General features: G+C 40.9%; 1 protein-coding gene across 1 annotated transcript in view; it reads left to right on the top strand.

Annotated features, from left to right (window-relative positions):
* Positions 1 to 16030, top strand: part of LOC122796950 (zinc transporter ZIP6-like) — a 382396-nt gene that overhangs the window by 18319 nt on the left and 348047 nt on the right. Inside the window, exon 3 of the mRNA XM_044065725.1 lies at positions 14403 to 14572. Coding sequence (XP_043921660.1) covers positions 14403 to 14572 — 170 coding nt within the window. The remainder of the gene's footprint in view (positions 1 to 14402; positions 14573 to 16030) is intronic.

The raw sequence follows: 16030 nt of genomic DNA, 5'->3' as shown, positions 1-16030 counted from the left end.
GACTATGGGGACCCTTCCCCCTCATCAAAGCCAGTGTGTTCAATGACTGATTCCTATGGGGGATCTAAGTACTTCCTCTTGCATTTCTTTATCTGAGGGACCTCCTCAGGGAGATAATCTGAGGAGGTATCAGAATATGACAGAACCTGTGTCTGAGAAACCTGAGACTGCGGTACTGACTGCCTCAGTAGAGAGACCAGTCGAATAACAGAGCCAGAGGGGGTTATCTGTTCTGAGGAGGAAGGTGCCAACTGAGTCAGTGTAAGGACAGGACCCTCTCCATAGCCTCAAAGGCTGGAATCCCCAAAGAGGGGAGGGAGCCCAGAATCAAGATAGATTGGCTTGGAACTCGGGTCACCTCCTGTTTTGAAGAAACCACCCCTGAGACAGAAGCAAGGTCAGAACTAATTTGAACGGATGCTCAGAGGAGCAGGGGGTGGCTCTGAAAAAACTGGAGTCTATTCTTACACCCTGAACCCATAGGGCAGCTACAGCTCTGGGAGGTCCCGGGTTCTGAAATCACCGAAGAGCTCAGGTTAATTACTGGTTCTGAACAATGGAGATCTCAGGAATTGGTGCAGTTGGTGCCAGAAGACTCAGAACTGTAAATTGAAGTCTGAGAGGAGACTGAGGAGGAGTGGTTAATGGGGTGAAGGAATGCTTGGTTCCTAGACCCAAAAGGGACAGAGCCAAAGGAGGTCCTGTAAGCCCTCTCTCCCACAAAATTTTATTCACGCGTCTCTTCACATCAACCTCTGAAAGGCTTTTGGTGGAAAGAGTCGATGGCATGGAGGGAGATTTGATTTTGGTTGTAAGTTGATTCCCCGTAACATAAGATCATTTAGGGTTATCTGGTTTGAAGGGATACTTTAAAGCTATTTAGTTAAGGCTTATATACATAAATTGAGTAGAAGGTTATAAATCAAAGTGGAAAAGGATGATGATAATGGTAGGAGGAAGGGGTCTGACAAAGAGGGAGAAACATTAAGATTTTGGATGCAAAGCCACCTCCATGACATTGAGTGGTAAATCCCTAACAGTGGCTCAGGCAACCTGGGTTTGATTAGCAACATGTGCTTGTAAGGCACTGGCAGGAAGGGATGAGAGTGCCCATCTTAGGGGGAGGGTGTTCATTTATGCATTCCCTATGGGGAGGCATTATCTATAGTGGGGAGTAGCCCTCGATCATGAACAGGTGAAGACAAGAGGGAACGAAGGGGTTGGTCTTAAATGAAACATACCCCAGTGGAAGCAGTCAGTGGCATCACCCCCGGGATGCCCGTAGATTCCATAGAAAAGAATGCATAGGGATCTCAAGTATTCTATGAAGTCCAAAGGCTTTGGGATTTTTCCTTGGAAGTGTTTGCATAATGATTTTTGTACCCCATGTGTACTTCAGACATTTGTATTCCCTAAGATATTAAATGTTGGCGATGGTGATAAGGAAATAAGTAATTGGGAATGTAATGAATTGGCAGGTTTTATAAATTAGAATGTTTTGACAGAAATGTTAGGGGAGCAAATAGTAGTAACTAAGGAAATTATTCTTTTGAGATACCAGATTTGAATTTTCTAGCCATAGTAAAACCTTACTAAGTTTAATGGTATTAATCATTGTCCTCATCAACTGCCTTTTTCCAGTTTTCTGCATGGGGCTGGGGTGTCATCTCAACTACCTTCTTCGACAGTCATGCCTGACTAATGTCACAGATTTTCTCTCACACAATCCATCCACCTCTTTGCTGGATGCTCTTGTTTCCTCAGGTTCCCTTTCGAATGCATCTTGGTAGAACTCAAAAGCCTGAAACGGCAAAATATCGATGCGGCTTTTAAGCAAATTCTTTCCCTGGGAAAGAATTTGCTTGGCCGCTTCGTTACTTTGCCATTTTTGGCACTGTAGTGTGGTCTCGGAGTTGGTATATTTAAGTAGGGGGGGTGGGGGGCAAAGCCCCCCACTTAATGTAATGTTTAAAGAATGTTTTTTTTTTGTTGGAACAGCGTTTTTTTCCCTAGGAAAAAAATCACTGTTCTGACAGTTCGAAATTGGAAGCTTTCGCTTACATAGGGTCGATTAATCACCGTTCGCTTTTTTAAGCGCTCAGTGATCTAATATAGACCCATTTCCTCATGCCCTCTTCTCATCTTTCCCAAATCAATTTCATCAAATTGCCTTTACTTTTATGTACATGTGCCAAAACCACTGTAATCTATTATCTTTGACCTCCTCTACAGTTGGTGCTTCTTTGGCTTCTGCTCTGATGTCCACATTTTTTTCTGCTGTCCCACATCCTACCCCTATTGTCAGGCAATTCTTGTCCATCATCTCTACCTTCCTTAACTTCTCTGCCTTTACTTCCCAAGTGTTTGTACCATACAGTGGTACTGGTCACCAGTTACTTTTTAGCCATTTTGGATTTCTTCTGTCATGCACCTCCCTGGCATTCTGTGTCAGTTTGATTCTAGCTTTCAAAGTTGAATGCTGGTGCACACCTACTCCCACTCTTGGCCCTTCTTTGAGTCGCAGTACTATTCATACTTGTGTCATTGAGTCCTTGTGCATAGCCTGCACTAATTTTACCAATGTTTCTGGGACTTCAGATCATTACAGGACTGCCCAAGTCAGATTTGTTGGAATGTTCTCTTGCTTTTTGCAAGTCTAGAAAGGCCTAGGTGGACTTTTTCCTCATCTCTAACTTCTTTTCATCTGTCTAGCTGGAAATATCAGGTCAGTTGTACTGTTTCCTGATATAAATCCGAACTGCTCATCTCCCATCTTACTTTCTACTACTCTGCTTAGTCATTTATCTGTCACCTTTTCTAAGAGGAGTTTGATACCTCTGTGCTGCATACATTTATGGATGCCCCCTTTTTCTTGTACACACTGGCAATAGTATGGTTACTCTTCAATCATCTGGGAATGCATCTTTCTCTCCGTACTGTTATGAGTACCCTCAGCAGCCATTTCTTCTCTGCCTCACCCAACATCTTGATTGTATCTTCTGTGACCTGACCCCTGCTGCTTTCCCTGATTTATTCTTCCTCCTCCTCCTCCTCCTCCTCCTTCCTCTCCTCGTCCTTCTTTGGCAGTACAGCTTCTGTGGGGTTTGCTTCATCCAAGAGCTGCTGGAAGTACTCATGTTGTCTGCCTTTGTCCTGTGGACTGGTGAGCAAGTTGATGCTGGCATCTCTTATAATGGGTGTCTGACTATCATCTTTGTCTTTCTGTCTTTGCTTTGCAGCCTGGTAATTTCTTGGTGCCATCTACCAAGTCACTTTCCAGAAGCTGGTTGAGCACCCTCTGATGCCTTGTTTTTTGCTATTGTAACACTTCCCGTAGTCTTTTTGTTAGTCAACAAGTATTCCTTCCTTCTTAACCTGTCCCTCTTTTCTGTTTCCTACTTTTTCCTGCAGTCTTCCTTTCTTTTGATGATTTGCTGGACTTCTGCATTACACCATCTGCTTTCTTTATGTATCTTCTTTCCATACCTGGCTTGGCTGCTCATCTATTTTATATTCTGTGCTAACTCTTTCACTGAGCATGACTTTGCAGTCACTCCATTCTACCCCAGTGATCTTTCCCTACTAGGAGAAAGTCTGTCTGAGTTGCATGTTGACCACTCTTATATGTATGCAAGTATATACTAGGCTGGCCGCCACTAGGGCCTTTATAAGCCTAGCCTTGCAACCTAGCCCAACCCAGTTGCATCCCCTGGTAAAGTGCATATTAATTGGGGCCATATGTTAGGAGGTTGTTAAAAAGATATGCAGGGGGAGTATGTTAGTTTGAGCTGAATTTGTTGGCCACAAGATTTGCTATGTCACTTTGCTTATTGAAGATGGTACCATCTTACCAGTTCTGAACACTGCTGCGTGTTACCTTTGAGGTTTTGGACATAACTATAGAAGGCCTTGTGCTTGTCTTTAGCCTGAGAAGCTGTCTTGACTGCTTAATTGGCCTTGTTGGATTTAATTAGTCCTCGTAGTATCCTGTTTAGTTTTATTAGTGAGCTCTTGCCGTCATGAGAGTTGCTGTTTCTGACTTGGGCCATGACTTTTTTCCTTTTGCTATATACCCTATTAAGATTAGGATCCCACCAGCGTAGTTTGTTTTGGGCTTGCGTCTAGTAGGTACAGCGGTCTCCATACAACCATTTACAAGTTTACAGTATTTCTGTGAATAACTCTGCATAGGTTGTTGTGAGCTCTGGGTTGGGCAGGGCATTGAATTTTGACAAAATGTAATAAGGTATAATTTTCTTTAGAACAGTTTCTAACTGTAAAACGTATTGCTGGGTTTTCCAGATTTGAGCCTTCCCTCACCATGATTCCCCACACCATTTTTATTCTGTCCTCCCTGATAGTAGACCCCAGATCCCAAGCAAAGAAGCTTTTCTGCACTGCCCTTTCATCTGGTGGATACAAAAGATGTCCAGCCTTCTCCTTACTGTAATGTCATCCACCTCCAAGCTGCATCCTGTCAGTAAACCTACATTGGGTGTAGTAATTCTTAGGTCATGTTTGGCAGGTAGAGTGGTTTTAAGTCCGGCTTGCTGACCCAGGGCTGCTGGGCTTTTATAGCGGGCACACACTGGCCAGTAGGGGCACATACACCCCTCCCACCATTAATGTGGGTTGTTGGCGTAGGTTGGAGCCAGGCCCTCAACCCAGTCGTTACCAATACTATACCCATTTTGGTGACATTAGACAATACAGCTAAATCACCTAGAACCAATTTTTGCACTGTCGAGTGGCTAGCCCTGTCTAATCCTGTTTAATAGTATCGGCTGCCAAAAAAAAAAAAAAAAAATTACAAGAAAATAGAAATCGGAACCTATGCCAGTTGTAATGGACATTTTGAATCCTGTAAAGGAGACGGAGGTGAGATCTTTAGAAAAGGGAAAGAGCAAATTTCATATCTATATGTTCATAAGCACGAAGAACCATTTTCATGCTACTGACTCCCTCTCACCCACTCCATATGCACATACGCATGGATCTTGCCTTTACTGAATAAGGTTGTAAGCCGTGTTTTGTCATGATTGCTCAACAGGTGAAATCTGCTGGAATATTAGGACCTCCCCATTGCTGCATTGTGTTTTTGCCCATGTCCTTGTGCCTCATAACACTGAGCTGTAACCCTGCAGTGCAAATGCTGAGTAATCTTGTCTCTTTTGGATAACCTGCAATCAGCAGTGAAGATTCTAATTATTATGTGTTGATGTTTAAATTTGTCTTGGCATTTCATTGTATCGGACACCTGAGGCGGTCTGAGTTCTGCTGCACATCTACTATATATTCTCACCATCCTTTTGATTACTGCCCTGATTAAGATGGAGGGCAGTGGAACCTACAGGAGGATACCATACACTCTTGTATGATCTGCAGCTTCACTGTCAGTATTAGCAAATTGGTGTTGGGGCATGCATATAATTGTCATAACTGCATGCATATGTGTAGAGATACACACACACACACACACACGCGCACGCCACACCATTGGCCTGTATAGTGCATTTGTGCCAGCAGTTTGAGTTATGTTTATTTGGCATTGCATGCAGTGTAGTCTGGGTTCTGCATACACATACTTTGTCAAATTTCATGATGTGAGCTAGATGGAATCCTCCAAGTGTATGACAGTTAATTATGTGAAGAAAAATATATGATACAAGCATGCTGCAGTCTGCGATGCTTCTGACCTTCTGGCCCTTGTTGTTATGGGTGTGCAGTTAGACATGCTGCACTTTTTCTCTCTTGCTGCTGTAATGCTGCGTTTGTATGAGTAATTTTTTTTTTTGTTACATACACTACTTTTTGGAAAATATATTTTATTTTTTGTCTTCATTTACAAGATGGGTGTGCTTTTATCATGAATGATGCCTTAACATTGTTAGTTTGCTCCTTAGTTGCATTTAGTTTGGCTCAGGAAAATCTGACTAGTACTGTGGTAGATATGTCTTGGATTTATAATAACTAATCATATCTACAGTGGCCAGACTGAGAAATGTCACAGAAATAGTGTCTACACTGTAACCAGATGGATGGCACAGAGTCAAGGCATTCCATCTGTACTACCAGCAGTCTTGGATCAAGAACAGAGTTAGGTCACCGGTAGGGTCAGTTTTGGTGGGAGGGGTAGGATGAAGCATCTAATGGCCAGCTTTTCTATCCTGAAGGACGGTTAAGAAAGGTTTGATACCTCTGTGACCTTTGGTGGAGACCAGGAATGTTGCAGGTTAATGCTAGCTTGGGGGCAGGTTGGGGGGGGGGGGTGACATGACATGCTGCACACTTTATGTATGAATGTCATAAATTGTCTTTCATCTGTTAGGGAATCTGATCAGTTGGTGATGCATGATGCCTTCCATTGCCCTGTAGGGCCCCTCTCACCATCTTTATAACTTCTGTCATAAGGTTGACTGAGCAGTCGGGGGGGGGGGGGGGCTGCAAAGGAAAGGGATATGTCCAGGATTTAGGAACTGTAGGATTATCCATAGACAAATGTATGAAGGTGCAGGAATAAGCCAGAGAGTTTGCAGCAAGTTGGGTGAGGAACAGAATGACAAGTGGAGATGATAAAGTCAACACCATGAAAGGCTGACATTCGCCCTTAGTGCCAAAACATTTTTGCAGAATGCCATATTTCCTTTGTGTGGCTGTTCCTTCAGATCTCTGAATGTAGAAATGCTGAGATAGCTCAGCCTTGGGGCTAAGTGGAAACCTTCCCCAGAACATCCTTACCTGTATTGTTTCATCTTGAATTGGTACTTCTAGGATATGCAACTAAAGTGAGTGTGACTATCTGAAGTTGACTGTTTTCGTTAAAAAAAATCAGATTAGTTAAATAATGCCTACTGTGTGCCTTGTGTGAATTGCTTTAGAGGGGTATCATGCGTTTGCCTGGCACATCTTATTTGTACTGTAATGTAGGGTAGATTACGGAGTCATCACTCTTATTCCCTCTTAAAAAAAAAAAAAAAAAAAAAAAAAAAAAACTGCATACTGCAGTAGAAAGCTAACTATACATTTTAAACATGCTGAAAAAAGGATAATTAATAATTTGATGTTCAGCCATACGGTTATTCCTAGTTCTGCCTACTGGTTTTATTTAGCATTACACTCTTCCTCCCTCTGCTGTCATCTGTCATGGTATCAGATTGGCAGTTTGAATGTACTGTATTTCATTTCACTTTCTTGAGTGCTGTAGCTATTTCTGATGTTTAGTACTGCTTTAGCTTGTGTGTTGGTAGGTGTAGGTATTGTGAACAAGTAAGTGACTGTCTTATGGCTTAACACCTTATTTCATTGCAGTAATTTAGAGATCAAGTTAGAATGCCTGACATTAAGCAGACAGAAGCTGTGAAATGGGTGAACTGTTACTAACTGAAGTTTTTCAAACCCATTATGCAAAACCAAGGCTTTTAACAGGTGGCAGGAGCCATAAACTGGAAACACATACTATAACATAATGTTCTGTGTAATGCTGATGCCCATACGTCAGTCTAAGTAGTTAGTATCATTCTATGACCTGTTTCTGTAAAAAAAAAAAAAAAAAAAAAAAAAAAAAATTAAATCTTCCCAGGTTTCTCTTTCACCCTTGCACTTTGTGTCACTGTGTTACAAAACTTTTTGCATTTACTTTTTCCATCAGATTGTTCTGCCCATTCATTTAGGGTGTGAGTTCAATGCATTCCTGCTAATTTAAGAACTTCTGGAGAGTGAATTTGTGCATGTTTAATCAGGAGCTCCTTTGATTTGTCCTTTGCAGTTCTTTAAATTGCCTTACAGGCCATTTTTGTTTCAGTTGCATTGTGTATTTAAAGGAGCTCTTTTATGAAAGAGTAACAGTTGCTCGGTTAAAGCATCCTGCTCCCTTTGCCATTCAGACTTATAAATTCTCCTGATCTTTTAATTCAGCTGTAAGTGCTGAGCAGGCTTGTTTCTTCACAGTAAGCTGGTGCTTCCAATGACTTAATAGGTTTGTGGCCTAAATAAGAGGGAAGGATGACAGGGATACGGGCATTCCTATATATTGGCTTTTCTTTCTCTCAAAATCTTAAATGAAGTAGATGCTGAGATGTGATCGCCATTGAGATAAATTCCTTACACAAGTATAGTGAGATGCTGTGTAAAACCTGTATAATGTGCATTGTACGAGGGGGTTAAGCAGTACGGAAATGCTGAACAAAGTAAGAAATGGAAGAAGTAAGACCTGCTGTTTGCCAAATGTTGTGATGTTTGCTGCATGGCTAGATATATTTTTCAAATGCTTTTAATGTTGTAACTGATGTTATTGACTTTTAAATTGTTATCCTAGGTGTAAAAATATACTAGCCATTTTGCTTTATGTATCGCAGGGATTCTTTTTGCACCTTTAGCAGCATACCTCTCAACCTCTTGGATCAAGAAATCTGGACAAAGCCATAAATGATGGGGGGACAAAGGCCTCAAAATAGGGACAATTTTTAAATATTGCTCTTACAAACTTTAAAAGTTGATAGAATAATAGGTTTTGTGTCAGCATGAATTTTTAAAGAATATGAAGTCTGAAACTCAAATGCCTTGTCATTTTCTGTCTTCAGTCTTTTATGACTTGCCAATAATTTGCTAGAAAACCACAATTTTATGAAAAATGGACCAAAATATGAGGTGAAAAATCTGTACGGTGGAGAGGTATGCTTAGTATGTATATGTGGTTGTTTCATCTGTGCACACATGTATAAACCTGAGTGACTGCAGTGATTTTTAGATACTTGGTTATTATTTCAGGACTGCTGATGTGCATATTTGGTTTACACTTCCTTGTTAGTTCCATGTATATAATTGTAAGATACAAAGTTGGGACGCATCCTGTTAATCTAAAGAGCTCTTGTAATTTATATTGTTCCGTGTTTTTCTGTCTCCTGTGTGGCCCTGCTGTTTTGGTTCCCCTACTGTCTGTAGCCACCACTTAATCACAGATTTTGAATGTGTTGCAGTGCTCTGTGGATCATAACTGAATTTCCTTTTACTTTTGATTCTACTACCACATCATTCCTTGTTACCAATTTTGGATTATTACTATGTTGGATTATTATTTTGGGTCATTTATGCTTCTCTTAATATGCCAGAATGTTGGGGGTTGTTTGTTGGAAGATGGAAGACTTCCATGGTGAGAGTGATCTGTCCGGAGCAGACTTCCATGGTGACAGAGTGATCTGTCCGGAGCAGTTGTCTGAAATGGTGTCAAACTGATTTGGCTTTGAAAGTTGCCAGATAGAGAAGATAGTTTTGCAAATTTGAAATTCATCCAAAGAGAAAGTGCTTATCCATTTAAACATTGATTTTGAGCATTTTTAGAAATTGCCTTTTTGAAATTGATGTATTTATTGTGTATTTTGAATGTATTTTTAGTGGTAACTGACTGGAAATATACAATGGGTGGTGTCTCATCTAAGATTAATTTCTCTGCCTTCCACGTCTTGAGGGCTGGCTTAATCTGTGGCTCCTCCATAGTCCTTAATTAGATTAAGCAGGCAGTCAGAGAATTAATTAACTGACTGGAAACATCCTGCACTTTGTGCTTTGCTCAAGTCTTTCATTTTTTTTGCTGTGAATTGTTCACTTTTGTTTAATATCTACACTTACATAAAGCCTCTGTTTCTGCCCCAGTTATAATTTGCTTCTGCTTTTTTTTCAACTGAATTTAGGGGATGTATTTATACATGGTTCCTCATATTGCTGATAGTGATGTAAATTAAATGTTCTGTGCTTGTTTCCTGATTGATATACAGCTGTACACATTGCTGTTTTCTGTTATGCAAAGTATTTTTACCACCGTGTTATTTCTGCATCTAACTAGATATTTCAGCTATTTTAAGTTTTATTACATCTGTTCATTGTGGCCACGGTGGTGCAGTGGTTAGCATTTCTGCCTCATAGCAAGAGGTTCTCCGGTTCAGTCCTCTGGTGGGGTGCCTTCTGTGCAGAGTCTGCATGTCCTCCCTGTGGTCGAGTGGGTTTCCTCCGGGTGCTCCGGTTTCCTCCCACATCTCAAAGACATGCTGTAGGTGGATTGGACACTCTGAATTGGCCTTAGGTTTGAGTGTGTGTGCCTTCTGTGGAAGGTTGGGCGCCGGGCAGGCAACTCGACACCATAAAACTCCACTGCCAGTTATGAGTGGAAAGGTGATCCGTGAAGAAGAAGAAGATTCATTGTGGCTATGTGGTCTGCTTTTTAATTTTTATTATTTAATATTCTAGTTAGATAAGCTCCAGTATGTAATGCCTGTTAGCTAGACTCCTCCTTCTCCTGCCTGTTGCTAATCTGTTGTGCATACATTTAGTTACGGTTTATATTTAAATAAGGTCTAATACTACATTTTTTGAGTTATTTACATCTTGCAGTCATTTTCATGCGGTAATATAAGCCCTTCTTTTCCAAAAACCTTGTCTAGACCATCTGCCCATTTGATTTGCCAGTTCTGCTTTTGGCCTCATTGCTCTTTTTTCAGCTAGCCATTGCAAAAAGTCCTAAGGGCAGACAGGGTCTCATTTTTCCATCACCTGATGCAGGTGATCTTGATTTGGTTAAGGTAACTAGACTTAGGTTCATAGGTTCATACTAGGCTATCTGCCCTAGGGCATTTACAAGCCTAGCCAGAGTGTGTTTGGCTTTCGCCACCCATTATAAATGAATTTTGCTATGCCCTTTTTCGAGGTTAGTATACTGTGCCTCTGTCTAACAGTGACACAGAAGTGATACCCGGAGTAAATCTATGATCTCCCATCCACTCATCAAGATTTCTCTTGAAGAGAGTCAATGAGAGATTCTGCCTAACCTGGACTGGGATTTTATTCCAGAGTGAAGGGAGCCTCTGGGTTATGAATCTGTCCTTCCAGCATGTCCTATTTATTTCATTGCTGAGGTTCAAGTCTCTCGAGCGCGTAGCTCGATGGGATTTGGATTTTCTGAGGTGCAGCATGTCCATTAATTCCAGGTTGGACATGGCTTTATAAGTCAGGCACAGATCGCCTCTGAGAAGGCGGTATGCCACTGAGTAGAGCTGGAGTTTCTTTAACCGGGCAGCATATGGCATCTTTTTGAGCCCTTTGATCCTCTTGGTGAGGTACTTTTGGGGTCTTTCCAGTTGCTGCAGGTGTCTGGTAAGGTACATCCCAAAAGGGGCATTGTACTCAATTATGGGCCTGATATGGAATGAGTAAAGAGGCACGATGATCTCCCCTGATCTAGATGTGAATCCCTTCATGATTAGGTGGGCTATATAAAATGTTTTTCTAACCACTTTGGCCACGTGGTTGTCGAATGAGAGATTGCTATCAACTTGGGTCCCCAGGTCCCTAATTACTTCTTCCGTACTTAATGTATTACCATCTATGTGGTAATTTGTGGGCACTTTGTTTTTGCCGAAGGGGATGACTATACACTTTTTGGCGTTTAGCTTGAGGCCATGGCTCTGGCACCAGTTGTCTGTTTCTGTGAGGCCCTTTTGTAGGATGCTTGTGTCAGCTGGAAGTCGATTATGGCGCCCAGTTTGCAGTCATCTGCGAACCTGGTCAGCCACAGTCCTTCCGTGTTGGCCTGTACCTCCGAGAAATATATACCGAACAAGAGAGGCCCCAGGACTGAGCCTTGTGGGACGCCACTTGTAACTGGTTTGGAGTCTGACATGGCTCCAGCAATTCTAACCATGTGGGTTCTGTCCTTGAGTCAGTTTGCAACCCATCTAGTGACATAGGGGTTTATATTTAAGCTGGTGAGCTTATCTATAATGCCCGAGTGGGGTATTGTATCAAAGGCTTTTGCGAGGTCCAGGTAGGCTGTGTGGACCACCTTCCCCTCGTCAATGGTCTTGGTGACTGTTTCAAAGAAATCGACCAGGTTTAAGAGGCAGGATCTGCCCTTAACAAAGCCGAACTGGGTAGGATCCAGTGTCTGTAGGTCCCCAATATCTTTATTTATGAGGTCCATGATGATCCTTTCCATAGTTTTGCAGACCAAGCTAGTCAGGCTTATGGGGCGATAGTTTCCAGGATCCGTTGAGGCACCACCTTTGTGGAGAGGGACCACAGAGAACCTCTTGCTGTGAGGCGGCAATGCTAACTGCTGCACCACCGTGGCCGCCCTGGAACACAGAAACCTATGTGCTTGTTAAAATGGAAGTTGCGCTTGTGCAGAATTCATAAATTGAGCCATTATCTACAAATGTGAAAGAGCTCTGAAAAAAAAATTAAGCTTATAGCTCAGAAAATCTGTGTTGGACCATGATAAAACAAGTATTTCAGTACTTACTGCAAAGCAAAGTTGGATTAAATGTGCAAGCAAATATCCCATTTCCCATCCCTTTTATATTGCAGTAGATTTTATGTATTTGTTGTTGAAGTGTATTAAAAATGTAGCACATGTTTAGTGGGAAATTCTGACATTAACAGTAATTGAAATAAATGCATAAAATATTTTAGTTTATTTTGGAAGGGATTTTTGACATAGTGCTGTGAGGTGATTTGTTTTGAAGACTTCGGATATGCTCACATGTTGCATTTACAGATAAAATTGTGTGAACAGTACGTGCTTTATTAATTTAGTGGTAATTGGTGTTTCTAATTTACATGAAGGTTCCATGATTACTGATGAATAATGTAACCTTTCTTGTCTGGTAGAGGCTTAAACATAGATTACTTATGAGCCAGTTGTCAGCCTTGAGTTAAAATCATAAGGACTGTCTGAACCCAGTGCCTAACATGATGATGCATGCTTGTGGTTTAGGTACATTGTCTTGCACTTATGGGTCATTGTTGGGCCACGGCATGTTCATTCTTGTACCAGGAACAGCTAATAAAGAAGGAAGTGTGAGTCACAGTTTTAGAGTTCATGGACAGTACTGTTGTAAACCACTTGTGTTTATTGGTGGAGAACATTACAATATGCCATTGTTGATGTATAACAGCAGTTATCATCTGCACAGAAGGGCTCTAGCTACATGTCTCAACACTTTTTTTGTTTTCCTTTTAGCATTGTCACGAGTAGGTCATAAAGTTTTGGCAATTTAGCACTAGTTACTTTAGCCAACCTAGTTTTGTATACAGTGAATAGTTTTCATCTATGTGCTTGTTTTTATTTTTTGTTAACTTGCTGTATATAGTTAAAGATTTACAGATTTTTAGTACTAAACTTTTAGTTTGTATAGCAGAGTCTGCAGTGTATCTAGGCTGTGCACGTTAATTAAATTTGGTTTGTGGCTAAAAGGAGCTTACAGTGTCAGCTCCTTTGCCTGGTTATCAAATAAATAAACTAGTATTTCTGTTCTTTGCTAGCATATGGAATGGAGGAGGAAGGAATCATATTTTTTAAAGTTGACAACATCTCAGTTGATATGCAAATTCAGAGTCTTGCAGCCAAACGGAGTCTCATGCAAAGATATTTGCCTGAGTTATTTAAATTGTATTTATTTATTTAAAGGTATTTCCCTGCCGTTTCTCGCCATTGGTAGCACCCCCACATCACATAGTGGGAGGAAGCATCCTTCTCCTCATTGGGGATTTAACGTATCCCCTTATTTATATTTTGGTAGTGGGGATGAGAGCTGACCGTCAAGTTTTCTTTTTCCTATGCCCTCACTCCCCTCCCTTTACATTCAGACAGCATACGATGCTGCCAGAACAAGACCTAGAATGTTCCTGGTGTGTGCTTCCATCTCTTCATCCCAGACACAATCCTGTGCATTGCTTGGTAGTGTGTGTGTGCTGTCTTGATAATATTGGGCGTGCCCTGTTCTCCTGTAGGTGGTGTTCACCATTGAGGCTTCGCCACAACTCTCCTCGTGGGACGGGTGAGATTATCTTTGGCTCCTCGTTCTTTTAATTTGGTATTAGCACTGCTAGACATAAATGCATAAAATATTTTATATAGTTTCTGAATTCATTTTTTGACATAGTGCTGTAAGGTTAGTCTATGCTGTGTTTTCTACCTCTCTCAGTCGCTTCTTCAAAGGTATTTCTGAATACACAGAGGCCCTTGTTTTTTAGCAGTACAATGAGAGTAACAGCCTTCTTCCTGTATTAACAATCGGGTTCAAATCTGCTCTGCTAGGACATATAATGTCAGAGCCCCAAGTAACTCCGTGCCTGTTTTTGATCATTTTGCCCAGTGATTAAATCGTGTATTTTTCTCATGACTCACCATTTGAGTTGGAAAAAAAAATAGCTTAGAAAAGCTTTATTTTCATATCCTTGGCTTAGATGACTGATGCAGCGTGAGTTTAATTTATTGATGCACTTGCGCCTTTGTAAGAAATGGTGTTTTATCTTGTTTTCTGCACTTTGTTTTGATAAAATCATATTGTTTTTCGGACCTTTATGCAACACAACTGAGAAAGTTAAACAGCAATTTTTTTTTTCTGTTGCAGCTTGGATTGGTGGATTTGCATCAATAACCATCATCAGTGCCTTATCCTTGATTGGAGTTCTTTTAATACCGTTGATGAATAAAGTCTTTTTCAAGTTCTTGCTTTGCTTTCTGGTGGCATTGGCTGTTGGGACACTTAGTGGTGATGCATTTCTGCATCTCATCCCACATGTAAGTATCAATATTTCTGCATACACTAAGCACTTATAAGCTGCCCTTTAGAACAGGTTGGTAACCTCTGGTTGTCTTCATCTTGAGTTAGAAATGTAAACTATATTTTGCATTTTAGATAAGATATGTGTTCCACATTTATATAAATTCAGGGCACTTACGCATGTGTATTTACAGAACATAAAAGGGCTAAAGTGGTGCTCTCTCATTTAGCTACTTTGAATTCTTGATTTGACAGCCATTAGTAGCTTACCATGGATAACTTGCTTGCTTGTATTTCACTCCAGTCTGACCACTGGTATACATGTCTTCCAAGTACCTTACTTGGCGGTGTTCTTTTAAGGTTGTGGCCTCATCAGTCAAGAAGATATAGATGTCTAGTTGCAGTACACAAGCTTGTTTTTTACATTTCCCGTCTTTGCAGCTTGCTCTGCTGTTATGTTCACTCACTGCAACATAACTTACACTGTTGTAATTTAATCAGCAGGACATCCTAACAGAGGCATATGACGTGAGGAATTGTCACAAGTGCCAGTGATTCAGTACACACAGTTCTAAAAGTTGGCACTAAAACTCAAAAGCTACATCACTGTGCTGATGATGGTTTCTTAGTGGACAAACTATGTAGGGCCTGATATGGTATTTCATGATTTTCTTCACCAAGATCATATTAGTGGGAAAAGGTAAGTGATCCAGAGGCTAGACATAACCAGCAGCACTACTTGCATATTTATTATCTGAGATGGCCCCTGTCTTCTTACAGCATGCTGCTCTGTGTTCTTCCTCTGTCTGTCTGGGGGTTGAATTTGTGCTGACCCATTGGCTGATGATGAAAGGAGCAGGAAAGGTACACCTTTAGCAGACACTTTACAGAATGCTTGCTGAGGTGTCGGCACTGACCATGGCATGCCTGAATGTCTAAAACATGACCAAAACTAGCCATCTTGTGTGGGGCAAGCCCTTGAGTCACCCATTCAATCTGTATATTAAAAACCTGTGCTTAGGAAGTGTGTTTCTGTCTTTTCTCCCCCTCCCAGAGATAAAGGTTTCCTAATACTAGTAGAGGAACATTCCTTGGATTCTACTGCATAGAGCATGCCCACACAAGTAAACCACTGTTAGACCTTTGTAGACATAGTCACCCTCGAAAGAACTTCATAAGGAATGGAACGAATGATGGCATATATTTATTTATAAGTTGACAAATTCACAAAACTTTATGTAAGGCACAAAGTCAAATGTTCGATAAACAGGACAGATGTATGTCGGATAGTATATTTCCAGAGTCATGGCTACATTTTAAGCTTAAATAATAGGACTGTTTGTTAGTTTTCTTAAATGTGATATTTGAACAAATTTACTGTTAGATAAATTATTTATTTAAATGCCTTATGATTATTCTCTGTCGGGTACATTCTAAATTATTGAAAATGTTTCACGCCTAAATTGATTTAAAGT

Source organism: Protopterus annectens, chromosome 3.part0, assembly GCF_019279795.1.
Source record: "Protopterus annectens isolate FY-2018-M chromosome 3.part0, PAN1.0, whole genome shotgun sequence".
In the NCBI taxonomy this organism is placed as follows: domain Eukaryota; kingdom Metazoa; phylum Chordata; order Ceratodontiformes; family Protopteridae; genus Protopterus; species Protopterus annectens.
Note: the sequence above shows the minus strand (reverse complement) of the source record. Positions and strands in the feature narration are given on the sequence as shown.